We start from the raw sequence: 13,854 nt of genomic DNA on the forward strand, positions 1-13,854 counted from the left end.
AACAGTAAGTTAGAGTGACGTGGTATACATAGAAGAAGAAATTATACACTGTTAAATTCATAATGTCAAATTATATTTGAAGAGATTTTTAATCATTTCTATTTCAACCACTGCTCATAGCCCAGTATGTCGTTAATTTGACTAAAACAATGGAGTTAAACAATTTAACTCGAGAAAATATATTAAATTTGACTCGAATTTAGTTTATTATCTACTAAGTGTATACATTAATATGGACGATATGTATTTTGAAACTATAACCACAGAAATGGATTAATTTACATTTTGACACACGTGAAAGTCAAAAATAAAATGTTATTTAACTTAAGGGATTGAGTTACCATTGCTTCTTTTGTATCTAGTGTACATACATTTCTTTCTTGTAGAATTTTGAAACAAAATCGCTCGTGGTTAGATTCTATAGGGTTTCTAATTTCAACCTTTGAGCGTCCACCTTGTGGAGGAAATTCAGGATGAAAGAAAGCGGAATATATCGATATTATTAAGAACATTGCAATATCTACATCGAATTTGTACGTGAGCTTACAAGAGCTTTTGTCCGATCGAAAGGAGTTTATAAAAATATTAATTGATGTACATAACTTCTTTTTACAAACGGAAAACTTTCTGTTACAGAGCTTCTTAGGCGCCGAGGGCACGAGCCTGCAATGGCGACTGATAGCGAGTCATCTAATAACTCGACTGTCCCGCGACTCTTTGTCGGACAAGTCGGAGGTGGGCTCTATGCCGAATACGAGCGGTATTCACATCCTCTCGGAATTGTTTGTGGTGCTCGGGTATTTCTCCCTTAACAATCCGGACAATCAGGTACGTCCCATATGGCAGTTTATGCAATCGAATACCTCAGAATTCGAAGGGGCCTTTCTAGCGAAACAAGTTAAGTGTATCCGTACGTTCATTTGCGTAGAATCTGAATTTGCTGTCAAATCCTCCTTTTTTGTCTTAATAAGTCCGTTTATAGTTTTAAAAATCGTCTTTTTGAGCTTAAAACTCTTCATTTCTTTCTCTCTGTCTCTTTCTCTTATTCTCCCAAAAAAATAAAAATAGAGTTAAAGATTAATTCTGACATTATTAATTTTTATTATTGCTGAGCATATTCGTTTGGTTTTGATACTTCACTGTTTACAGTGAATAGTGCACATATAGTGCACAGCTTTAAATTCCTCGAATCGGCTAAGACTGTTAACTACAATGTTTCGAGTCACCCGTTACTTTACTATGAGAAACGTACGCGCTGGATGGCGTGCACAGTGCGTTACTGGCGAGAAGAAGGAAGAGGCTGTTAGACACAACACACTCAGCAGACCTCCCATCAATATACGGCCGAACGCCGTTAAGATATATTTACGGCGTACCATTCCGTGCGCTCCAGGGCACGTGTGTACGCGCACAATATGTAATGGTCCATCAGCTCGCAAAACGACGCGAAAAATTCATAGCATTTATAATTGCGACGCGGAAAACGAAAGAAGTCCAAGCGTGAAATTAATTAAAGGGATAAAATACGAATATTTGTGTGTGTCAATTGAAATGTAAACGTTGCGAAATGCAGGAAGGTTTTTCTTAAAAAATAATTTAATTAAAAAATAATAAATAAAGCATATATTTATAAAAGTAGTAGTATGGCTAGTATCGAGTAATAAAAATAACTTGAAAATATATTTATCACGTACTTATACTAAATACTTTTGAATATTTAACAATATATTTTAGAGTCCCTCTCTGTAAATATATTTATTAATAATTTAATAGATTTTTAGTTATCTACGTGATAGAATATATGTGACAGAAAAAAAAAAACATACTGTACGTAAGTAATCAATACTTCTTTCAAGTATTTTAATAATTCATCTATCCGCAAATCTATTATAAGTCCAAATCACAAGCATCAAATTTATTCAAAATATATTTTAAAGTAAGATTTGCTTATTATATATCAAGTTGTTTCTTCGATGAATTTTATAATATTCTTTAAAAAAAAAATCAATTGTTAGTTTGAATAAATAATAATGAATTTTTCTAAAATTTATAATAAGCATATTTTAAGATTATTATCAAAATATTCTTTGCTAAAAATAAACTGTTATTTAAAAAGAAGAAAATAAATTGAGTACTTTTCTTAGCAATGGAAGAAAGAAAATAAATTGAGTCACTTTTCTTAACAATGGAATGATATTTTTCTATGTGTTTAAGTGTGTGTTCGTATCTATATACATATCTCTGCTACAACACTCTCTTTTCTCTCCATTAGAGATTATTATAATATAAAATAATCATTTATAACGAAATAATTAATATATCTCAATCAAGTACTATTCTCGAATAGAATTGTGATATCATGTGTGGTTATATATTCCAGAATAGAAAACATTTGATATAGGCTATTATTAATTATCAAGATTTAATTATAACGCTGAAATATTCACTTCCAGAGTATTATTAATACGAAAATCGTTCAGGGCACCTCTTTGTGAACGAGTTTACTGCTTGATTAAGGAGATTTCTCAATTTAAGGAGAGTTCTTAATTTTTCTTAATTTATTTCTTAATTTTCTCGCGAAGTAACTACAGTTTAACATCATCGTTTGCACGTTGTCTGAGACTACGTCCGCGTTGATCTCATGGACACGTGAATCGGAATGTAAACGCTGAGTGCACCGCCGATGTCGCGCATTCGTCTTTCAGCGCTTTTTTAAGGTCGCCGCTCTCAAGAGTGAGAGTCGACTCTCCAAGAGTAGCTGCCTTGGAAAAATCGTTTTCCGCAAGATGAGAGAAAGAAGGGAAGAAAGCGAGAAAGAGAGAAAGTGTACGTGCCTGCGTCGTGTATAAAACAGAAAGACAGGAAAGGAGAGAAAGGGAGAAACGAGACGCTTTTAAGTTTCTACGAAGCATCTGCGGCAGCCAGGGTTATCGCCTACCCGGTACAACGGTATCACCTTCTCCGTTCGCGATCATAAACACGCCCGTCTCCGTTTTTTGTCGACAGTCGTAACCGAATTCGAGAAATGGATTTTTTTTGCGGTGGCGCCATGGTTGAGCGCGCGTTACCGCTTTCCGTTTATTTATTTTAAACCCGGACCTGGCGTTAACTAGTCATCTCGGGATCACACGCGTGCCGCTGTACACCGTTAATCGCGATACGTTGTCCCATTATATAAGGAACTTGGAAACTCTCTGTACGGGGATCTTGCTTTAGCCATAATTCGTAATGCGTTGAGTAACCTTCCGTAGGATTGACGAGGCTACTTTCATCGGACATGTGTCAGGATGGAATCTATTTTTATGATGAGAACTCATATTTCTCTCGAAATGACTGATTTTATCGCGAATCAATCATTTACCGAGTTACGTTACGTCAGGTATGAAGTTATGGACACCGTAACGGACCGATATTTAACCCACACGAGGCGCGATACGGGCTACCTTGACGCCGAAGAAGACAAGGATGCGTAAAATGTGGGCATTTCCTGTAAGAGAGTTTTATGCAGGTGCACAGGAATACGACGTCCTGTTCACAGAAGCACTTGTCACCAGACGCAGATGTCCGGTTCGATCTCCTTGCGCTAAAGACTCGCTTCCGCAGGTGACACCTGGGTCATTCAAGTTCTCACGCTCTTTAAGAAAATTACTCTGCTGCTTTAATTAACCGTTCGCAATTGAACAACTCCGGTCGAACGTGCCCATGCGGGTAATTTGCAATTGCAAGAAGGAAATCTTCGTCCGGTATATCGATCTCCGTCTACTTGACCGATTACTCGAGAGATTCCGCCCGCGAAGACTGATTCCTTGTAAAGAGAAAAATATTCCATATGGCCATATAGTGTAGGCTAATTACGCTATTTATATCTGTTACGCAAAATGATGCCTTTTTCAAGAGTTTACGAATACACGCTTTAAAATTACAATGGTTTTTAAAGGCGTTTTTTTATTTGTGCGCGTGTCTGGATTTATCCAATACTATTGACCAGAGCATCGACACATCCCTGTCGGCGAAGTATTAAGAATTTATATTCAAATCGATACAGTTTACCGTATAATAGCGAAAATTCGAGATAATATCTACGAACGGATGAGAAAAAGATCATGATACGGAAACAATAGCTCTCTCGTGGAGGCAGTTTTCTTTTCAATAAACTCCCAGCCGTTGTCCGCGCTGACTTATCTCTCTTTCTTCACGGGCATCGCGGAATTGCTGGAAAAGCTAGAGAAAATAAAATTATAGCCGAAGAATAACGTCTGCCATTGGGAAATCTGTTCCAGCTGATTCTCCAATCGGCTGGCGCGGGCCCCAGCGTCCTTCAGCAGCTGTGCACCCTGCCGTTCCCGTTTTACGGAGATCCCAGACTGATACCGTACACGTTACCGGCACTTCTCGCCGCTACCCATCACAATTCGGAAGCAATGGCGATATTGTCTTGCGAAATGTCGTACGAGGTAAGTAGGTGATTATGGACGAAACTCGCTGTCACACATACCTAATTCTTGTATTGATGTAAATCTCGTGAACATTGAACGAATCATTATCATTAATCAGGGTGTTTACTGCTTGGAAAAATCTGAAATTTTCAGAAAATTTCCTTTTTACTTTTGAAAATAACTTTTATGGAATTTTATCGGGGAAGAGGGGGGGGGGAGGGGAAATACTCAGGAGACTTTACTTTTAAATTTTAATTCTGTTTCTTCCTGAAAACATTGTTTTTTTTGATCATTTTTTCTTAATAATGCAAAATGTTAGCAATAAATATAGCTTGCAATGTATATTCACGTACATACATTCTCGCGAGTTTTTATGTAAAAAATCAGTGACAAAAAGTATATACTTCGCAGGAGAGAGCTTACTGATAGTATTGATACTATATTGTAGTTTGCCTTTCTTATATTATCCTATAGGTTCGACTATTCCGATTGTAAAAAATATATAGATATAATCCCGTGGAATCTATCTTCTATTACTTTTCAACATAAGAGTTGCTTACATTGTTCATATTCCAATTTATTTCAAAGTTGCATTAAAATTATTTTAATCTTACTTGGAATTTTGAATACAAATACCTGGAAATCCGGAAATTCTCAGAGATATTTTTGCAAGATTTCAGTAAACAACCCTGTTAATACAAAAATCCTCAACGAGTTCCGTTGGGAAAAAACTTTTTTCTATTGATGGTACTCGCCAATCTCTGCAGTCGATTGCATTTTGTACATGAATCGGTGAGACGTATCAGCGTCATAGCGCCAATTACCGTCAACCACATTTAACGTATTAATATAAATGTTAATATGCGTGCATAAATATTCATAATTTTAACGTGTAATAACTAAGTTGATTCTGTGTCGCGTGTTTGATCAATCTTTTACATGTACCTATTTTGCAAAACATAAACTTTCAGACGTTTTAAGAATTTTCTTTATTCGATGGGTGCATTATCTTAAATTAGTCGTGATTGTGTGATTAATAATTTATATATTTTATATATTTTAATATTCACTCCCAATCTGCTTTAATTTATAATTATATTTAATCATAATAATAGAATTAATAATTATTTTCTCTCTAATATATGAATGTTTTTCTTCTAATCTATTACATTATTTAAAATTTTTTTTAATTTGAAAAAAAAAACGAGGACAATTGTCCAGATCTTTGATAAAGATTTTTAACAACTTATATAAGTCGTAACACTTTGACGCAGTAGATCTTATATATCAATCATAAATATTTGTTTATCTATAACCAAGAGAACAAATTCCTTAAGAGTTAAAAATTCTAACGTACGTAATTTTAATGATAATAAAACTTCCTCAATCACACGTAATTATAATATATTTAAAAGTACTACAATAAAATAAACCTTTCTTGCAACTTTAACCACAAATTTCTTAAAATTGTAATATAATAGAGCACTTTTGTATTAAACGCCTAAAACTATGAGAAGCAATTATTTTTGTTCTTATGCATTTTTGTTGTTGAATAGTTATTAATTAATACATTACACTATGTATAATAATGCTTAAAGAATAAATTTGCTGATTTGCTTTGCAGTTGCTGGAGCAGTACAGAAATTCGGATGAAGGTAAATTAAATCCTTTAGTGCGTTTGCTGAAGGATACCGCCTAGTCGTTGACTACGTTTAGTAGATTCCACTAAAGGTTTGATTAGTTTAATTTTGTTTCTTAGAGCTTATTAAGCATCATTAGACATTATAGTTTGCGCGTATCATTAATGGAATTATTGATAGGATCGTTATACCGAATAACCGCTTCTTCGACGAAATAAAGAGAAAAGTAAAGATTGAGAGACTGCATCGGATTGCAATTCACAGCTGCTTGTATCCCATTGTCGCACGATTAGAGATTGAATCTCGATAACGGTAATTTCTTTCCAAGTGAATATATATATATACGTGCACGTCTCGTCCTCGGGAATGAAAGTCAATTTGAGAGTTAAATTTACTCAGAAGTAACGCGAACAAGACGAAAGTACATGTATTTTAATTTAGACTAGTGCTTCCCGAACCATTTCGGTCGCCTATTTACGTCTGCGACATACTGATGGAACACGCATGCATATTCTGCTTTACAAACTTGCGGTATGCATCGTTTCGCTTCTACAAAGCATCCTAGTATCATCATTCTGGATTTTTCAACTAAAATATTTTTTTTTTATCAATACCGGATTGCTTTAATCCTCTACCGTACAATGCTCTACAAAGTACGCGTATTATAAAATTGTTTGAGATATGTTACGGGAAATACTAGGATTCAACTGTAGCGATACTTCAGTCGAGATGCCAGAAGAAAAAAGAGAAGATATGCAAGCGCGCGTTTTGTCAAATTTGAAGGAGGAACAAAGTTATGATTAACATTTCCGAATAATCGCTTAGTTGAGGACTGTTGTTTTGTTGTACGTAACGCGGAATAATTTATTCCTGTGCATTAGAGACTTATAGTCGATATTACCTGTCGCCTCGCTGAACGAACGACGACAGGAAACATCACGAAATGATCGCTCCCTAAAATTCTTTAGGCTAGACTTAGGTAAGTTTTCGATCGAATTTATCGCATTCGTGAATTATCATCTTGAATAATATATTTTTACGTATGTTCGATAAATTAAAAAAGTATAAATTAAAAGGAACTTAATAAATTTCCTTTATTTTGTTCCGATATGAGGAAAAGCGATGCGCGTAAGTATTCTATCGTTCTAAATTCTAGGATTATTTCATACACAAATTTGGCTTCCGTCAATGTAATAAGAGCATTAGAGATACATAATAGAGGATACGCAACGACGAGGAGTAATCGAACGAAATGCACGGATTATTATCCGTGAATCTAGTCCTTTTAATATTAGCAGATCTTTATATTTGCAATCTGTGTATCTCGTACTGTATTTTTTACCGTCCGTTCCCACGCGTGCCAATCTGTCGTGCAAAGATGTGTCTTCAAATAGGCCTTTGATATAGTAATCGTCGCGTGGCACGGCTCGATATAGAAGTAGGAAAATATTTGTGCGTATGTTAGCCACGTAAACTCTGCTCGTAAACTATTAACCGGTATAAAGTTTTTATTGAACTTGAATTTACGCGCACACGCGTTGCGCGCTCATTATGCGAATAACATTTTCAAGGGTTTCCTGATAAAAGAATCGAATTTAGGAAATATTTATCGTTCGAACGACAGGTAAAGAATAGTTGATTATGTTATTTATTTAGAGAGAGAGAGAGAGAGAGAGAGAGAGAGAGAGAGAGAGTAGATGGTACGAGTTTTCGTGGCTGCAACAGATGCATTCGTGCAATGTCCTGCCAATGCAATTTATATTTAAGTATTATACTAATGGCGTATATCTCCCGAAAAACGCAAGTTCGGCAGTATTTTCCATCAAACTTCAATTTGAATTTCATTTCTTATCGGTTTTTTTGAAAAAGCTTCCAATTGTAAATATGATTCGTTGTCTTTGTAATCTTTGACTTTTAGATGCCTTATCCTAATCTCTTTCTTTCTCCTTTGTATATTTTATATTTTGTTTATAGAGATGATTTAACTCTAAGTCGTCCATGAAATTTCCCGATATTAATAAATGTGTAATAAGATGTTGGGTCCAAAATAAATTTTTAAATATTAAAAGAAAAGTGTTTTCATATTTATGATTTGATAGAAAATATTGCCTTGCTTTAATTACATTAATTTTTTGAGTATACATACACACGTATATAATATAATATTCACAAATATATAATATTAATAATAATATGTAGCGTCGAATGAAAACGAGAATCATAAATATCTCATGCGTTCGACCTTAAATAAAACATATACCGATAATGATGATAGAAATATGTGATTATAATATATTTATTAGTTTCCTGCGGAACTTTCGCCGTCCGGATAAACTTAGATTTTTACTAGGAATACAAAAAATATTGGTGAAACTTTCGCACAAGATCGATGTCTCATCTATTAGTGTGTCTAATGAATACGAAAATGAATATGCAAAATTTGTATAAAATTGGGCTACAAATTATATTTATTTAAAATTTTCACATTATAAAAATATTTCTATATTTATTCAACATTTTGAATTTATAAGAATATTTATTCATGAAAATATTGTGATTATTTTACAAGTATTCGCATATAAAATAATCAAAGTATTCAAACAAAATGTAAACTAAAAAAAATGAAGCCTCTACAATTTTTATTCTTTATCTATAATCAACATTTCGATGATTCTAAGCGATTAAATAATATTGTTAAATCTTATTTTTATAAAATTTGTAATCTTTAATTGAATGTAGAAAAAGAAACAATTATTATAATGATGGTTCCGTTATGCGTACATTATTCTTTTTATATTTTTTTTTTACGCGAATATGGTTTTCTTGAACATAATATTAATTGGGGAATTAGATGCAACAGGAACGTGTGAATAACTTTATGTAATTTAAAAAAGGACTTATAAGGACGTATAAGTTTAAATATTATTTCTTTGCCGGTTTCGTTGTTTTTACTGATTTCTTTTTACTCTATGCTTACAAGCTATGTGCAAATAATGCAGAGCAGGAATAAATACGAAATAAAAAATATTTGTAATCACATTCGCAAAAATATTTGTAATCATATTCACAAAAATATTTATTGGAATCGAATGAACATTATTTATTTATTTCACGATGAATACTAAAAAAAGAGTATATTCATACTCTATTCATATTCATTATTCATTCTCTCTGAATTTCTTTATGAAAATTGAGCCAGTCTTGAAAAAGAGTAGCTCAATTTTTAATCTTTGAGAGTGAAATGTCACTTTTTAGAGTGAAACAAATCATTCTAAAAGAATTCATTTATTCGAATATTGGGAGTGTATTCATCGGGCACATAATATAGATACCGACAGCTAGTAGCTAAAAATTAAATCACGATGTTTAGTAAGCTAGTATTTTAGCGTCGCTTTTGCCGGGTGCTGTTCTCGCGAGCGCAGCTCGTGTTCGAGAAACGAAAGAGAAGCAGTATTTTTCTACGGTGGCTCTTACATATAAATGCGCATACGCGATTGTAGATTTAAAAATGATCCTTTACAATAAATGCACGCTCCCGCGGGAAATACGTCTCTGCGAGATGGTCCTGTTAACTCAAATACGATCCGTACTTATGTACCTTCTCGCGTTTCACAACGACAACTTCTCATACGTATTGGAAGATTCATCGTGATCGAACGATAGAAATGGCGTTCCAAAAAGGCAGTCATGTACATAGATTCGTGCAATTTCGTTTTCACGAACTCGACCAGGTTCAAATGGGGATGTAATCGATAATCGGACAATCTCGATGAATTTCTTGCTGGAGAAAAATTTAACACATTTTCAATCGCCAGAGAAGATGATCGACACAAATGGCGAAGCTACTAATTTTATTCTTATTGTTACGAAATTATGGCGTTTCTATTTGTTATTGTCACGTCCCCAATTGATCTTGGTCGTCTTGCGTGAATATATTAGGAGAATGCTAGTTGCGTTAATTAAAGCGCTCGTAGGAATTGTACGTAGAGCACACGACTATTTTATCGCGAGAAGAAAGTAGAGTTCAGATATTAACGAACACGTTACGAGTGCCATGCGCGTGTATCTCGACGCGCATATATTTGGCGTACGTAATATACAAAACACGTAAACAAATGAGTATAAGCTAATATATTACATGTGTAATATATCACTCGTATTAATAAAGATAACATTTTTTTGTGACATATGTACTTACTGTATTGCGATGTGTGGAATTCATTAGACCCTCTTATTCACTAGAATAATCCACCACCGATAAGAACCGCTTTTTGCTGAAGCGTATCTAAAAAGTTTAGTTAAATACGAATCTGAAGAATTACGTTGGATAAACAAATACCATATGAATAATGATACAGATGTTCAAATTGATTGCTAAATTGTCAAACTTTTTGCAGCATTATTATTAATGCCTACGAGTGATCTTGTATACACATACGTATAATCCAACTGTACAATCCCATAGTTATTTTGTGGTCTGCATTTGGCTTAATTTTTTATGTAAGTGTAAAGTGATTTATTTCAACTTTGCAAAATATTTCCACGCGAAATAAAAATTCACAAATCTAGGAAGTTTTTCAATATAATGTTTCTATATAATGAAACTTATTCGATTAGAATTCTTCTCCATTTCTTCCCGAAAAGGATTAATTTTAAAATCGTTAGAGAGCGGTATCGTCCTCAGAGAAAAAAAAAGAAAAAAAAATATTGCGGTAACCGGGACAGTGTATGATGTATATAAATCGTGAATTATACTTCTATCCCCCGACGCATTCTCCATGGTGATCGAGGACGGATCGAGGCGGAAGAGAGAAAGAGAGACGGTGCCTGTCATCAGATCGAAAAGAAAAAGGCGCCGACGAAGTGTTCTTCACCGTGAAAAACGCGCATCCCACGCTCTTGGCTAGAAATGATCCACACTCTCGCATGTATGCGAGAGGAGAGAGAGAGAGAGAGAGAGAGAGAGAGAGAGAGAGATAGAGAGAGAGAGAGAAACAGGCGAGGCCGCGAGGATGACGTACGGGGGCCCGTACGGTAATTTTTTTTCCCCGAGGCGTTTTAGCGCGATGTGCCTCTACTTTTCCCGGCGCCGTAATCTATAGGCGCACTTAATACAGCCGCTCGTTTTGAGTAACCTCGCCCTCTTCTTTCTGCGCTTTCGCGCTTTCGCTCTCCTCCCCCTGCCCTTCCCCATGTGTTTCTTTCTCTTTTTCTTTCTCATACCGTGGCATGCACTCGCTCAACGCGCGACGTCGTCCCGCTCGTTCTTCACGCTCGTTCCCTCTTCCTCTCACCCCCGTCTCCTCTTCCGCCTGGCATCTCCGGGCTCCACTTAGCGAGACTGCATAATATATCACGCGTGTGGATTGCTTTTATACCGCACACAGAGCTACGGACGGTGCGCAGCGAGCGGCACGATGCAAACGCTTACGTGCGTGCCGCTGCGGCCACGTGCACGAGAATGCACCGGAGACGACGCCACGCACCGCGTTTTTCGCCCCGAGCGTAAATCGTCTCCTCGCTCGCGAATGCCACGTACGATCGGCAAAGGAGAGACTTGTATCTTATCGACTCTTCCACATACCTTTTAAAGGACTGCGACTAGATCATTCTTAACCGTGTTCTATTGGATTGAGACACAAAAAGGTCGGTTCACATATAAATGTATAAATATGTAAAGTGGTAACTCTAGATGGCTATATGGCCAACTTAAGGCCGATTTTTCTCTAATTTTTTGCTTAAAAATTGATAATTGATTACTTGATTAAGAAGAAGATATATGTCTGAATATTAAAAAAAAAAAAAAGAGATATTTTAAAATATTTATATAAGTGAAGATTTGAAAAAAAGTAGCATTTAGGTCATATGGGTATATGTATCTACACGACATAGTGTCTGTTGAATTCATCGTGTAATTATCCACAAATAATAAGTAGGGCCACATGGATGCATGTAGGGTTTGGTTACTTTACATAAAGCAGTAATTTTCAAATCATGTTTTACAATATGATTAGAAACGAGACCGTTTATGTTAAAATACATTAGTTAAGATACGAAGCGCCACTCCGGTCTGAATGTTAAGATGTTGAACTACTATATATTATATATTCATTTAAAATGAATTAATTTCAGAAATAATAATTGCGTGGTATAGTTGTCGACTCTTTCAACGTAATCAATCTGAAATATTAACAATCCCCCCAAAATTTCCCAAATCTTAAAAAACTGTAATAAACTTATTGCGAAAAATATTGCCCCGGCCGGCAGTCGAACACGGATCTCTTGCATTCCGTGCGGGATAATGTTTTATATCCTTGCGATACAAAATGGATATATACGAGTAATCTTTGAACACTAACGGAGATCCATTGCAATTACCGCGAGTAAACATCAAAATATTATATACATTTAAGAGGTCCGAAAATATATGCTATCAAAATATACTTTTTATAGCAAACATTAAAATTTTACTCAAGTAAGTTTTTTAATAAATGGAATATAACTCAAATGGACAATAATGTAAAATTTATTTAAAAAAATAAAAAAGTAACAGCGATTTTCAAAGGACATCTGCAAGGTGGGTTTATGTAGTATCAGCTATATATTTTTTTTTTACTATTTATATGAAATAAAAAAATAAAATCGTATAAATAAAAAAAATCCATTTTTTATCGTAGCCGATTAAAAAGATTGATTTTTCGCAAAATAACAATAACTAAAAATTGAGGTTTCAATTTTAAAAACTATGCTTCTTTATTTGTATAAATAATATAAAAGAAATTCAGACAAATATAAAAAAATTCTATGGCAAAGGCGAGCTAATTTTATTCCAAGGGACCAATAAAAAATTTCAATCAAATACTTCGATCAAATACGTAACTTTTCGAGACAGTTTCAATTTTTAAAATATTGAGATTTAAAAAATATATTTTTATAAAATTTGAAATATAATTTATGTTACATAAAAAATTAAAATTTTTCAACTTGCGTAGAATTATTGATGCCAAGACTATATGACATCTCAAATAGCACGCATATCTAAAAGACATTTTTATGGGATCTTTTAAATATGCATGTTGTCTGGAATGTCTTCAGTAGACGATGTGGCTTCGAAAATGTTCGTTTTTTTGTCCGCGGTGAATTCTTGCTCCTTGAGTGGTTTTAGCGCCGTGCACTTGGCATCGGTACATCCTTCACCATTTTTAATTTTTTGGCTGGAGTGTATTCATTTATTCTTTCTTTGTATACTCTTCTCTCGAACTCTCTTGATTTATCGCAAACGTGAAAATTGAAGAATAAATAACTGAATATTCTTTTACAAAAATAGTGTTTCAATTTTTTATTTTTATGCACAATTGCCGACGATGTAATAATAAATTAGTTATAACAATTAAATATTCATTTTTTTTAATTTTTAGATGAGATTTTCAAATAGGTATGTTTAGAATAATTATATTTTCGATAATAAAAATAAAAACATTCTTAAAAATCGATTTTTTACTCGATTTAAATATAAAACTTTTTTTAAGATGACTAGAGTAAATTTTGAAATTCCTTCGCCATCTCATTTTCGAACGATTTTTTATTTTATTTCGCACTTAAATAAATCTTTTGTTAAATTTAAAAATAACGTTTGATTAATTTTTCTAAATAATTCTCTCAGTAATATTCTCACGTAACACATTTCGCACAGAAATAATTAGAATTTATATTATATTGTATTATCTATATATTATATTATTGCTACAATATATCTATATATACGTAAAACTGAATTA

The 13,854-nt window shown here is 34.0% G+C and overlaps 1 protein-coding gene and 1 long non-coding RNA gene across 7 annotated transcripts in view; one reads left to right on the forward strand and one right to left on the reverse strand.

Annotated features, from left to right (window-relative positions):
* The window catches only part of LOC108755937 (S phase cyclin A-associated protein in the endoplasmic reticulum), a 42,694-nt gene extending 36,253 nt beyond the window's left edge, over positions 1–6,441 (forward strand). For all 6 annotated transcript variants that reach the window (XM_018499386.1, XM_018499383.1, XM_018499385.1 and 3 more), the window contains exons 13-15: positions 637–828; positions 4,281–4,454; positions 6,061–6,441. In XM_018499386.1, coding sequence (XP_018354888.1) covers positions 637–828; positions 4,281–4,454; positions 6,061–6,135 — 441 coding nt within the window. In that variant the 3' untranslated portion in view covers positions 6,136–6,441. The remainder of the gene's footprint in view (positions 1–636; positions 829–4,280; positions 4,455–6,060) is intronic.
* LOC108755940 overlaps positions 1–6,493 on the reverse strand; it is a 15,910-nt gene extending 9,417 nt beyond the window's left edge. The window contains exons 1-2 of the long non-coding RNA XR_001939800.1: positions 6,422–6,493; positions 4,490–4,495 (exon numbers count right to left, since the gene is read on the reverse strand). This is a non-coding gene — a long non-coding RNA (uncharacterized LOC108755940). The remainder of the gene's footprint in view (positions 1–4,489; positions 4,496–6,421) is intronic.
* Between the last annotated feature and the right edge of the window lie 7,361 nt (positions 6,494–13,854).

Source organism: Trachymyrmex septentrionalis, unplaced genomic scaffold (assembly GCF_001594115.1).
Source record: "Trachymyrmex septentrionalis isolate Tsep2-gDNA-1 unplaced genomic scaffold, Tsep1.0 scaffold9, whole genome shotgun sequence".
Classification (NCBI taxonomy): domain Eukaryota; kingdom Metazoa; phylum Arthropoda; class Insecta; order Hymenoptera; family Formicidae; genus Trachymyrmex; species Trachymyrmex septentrionalis.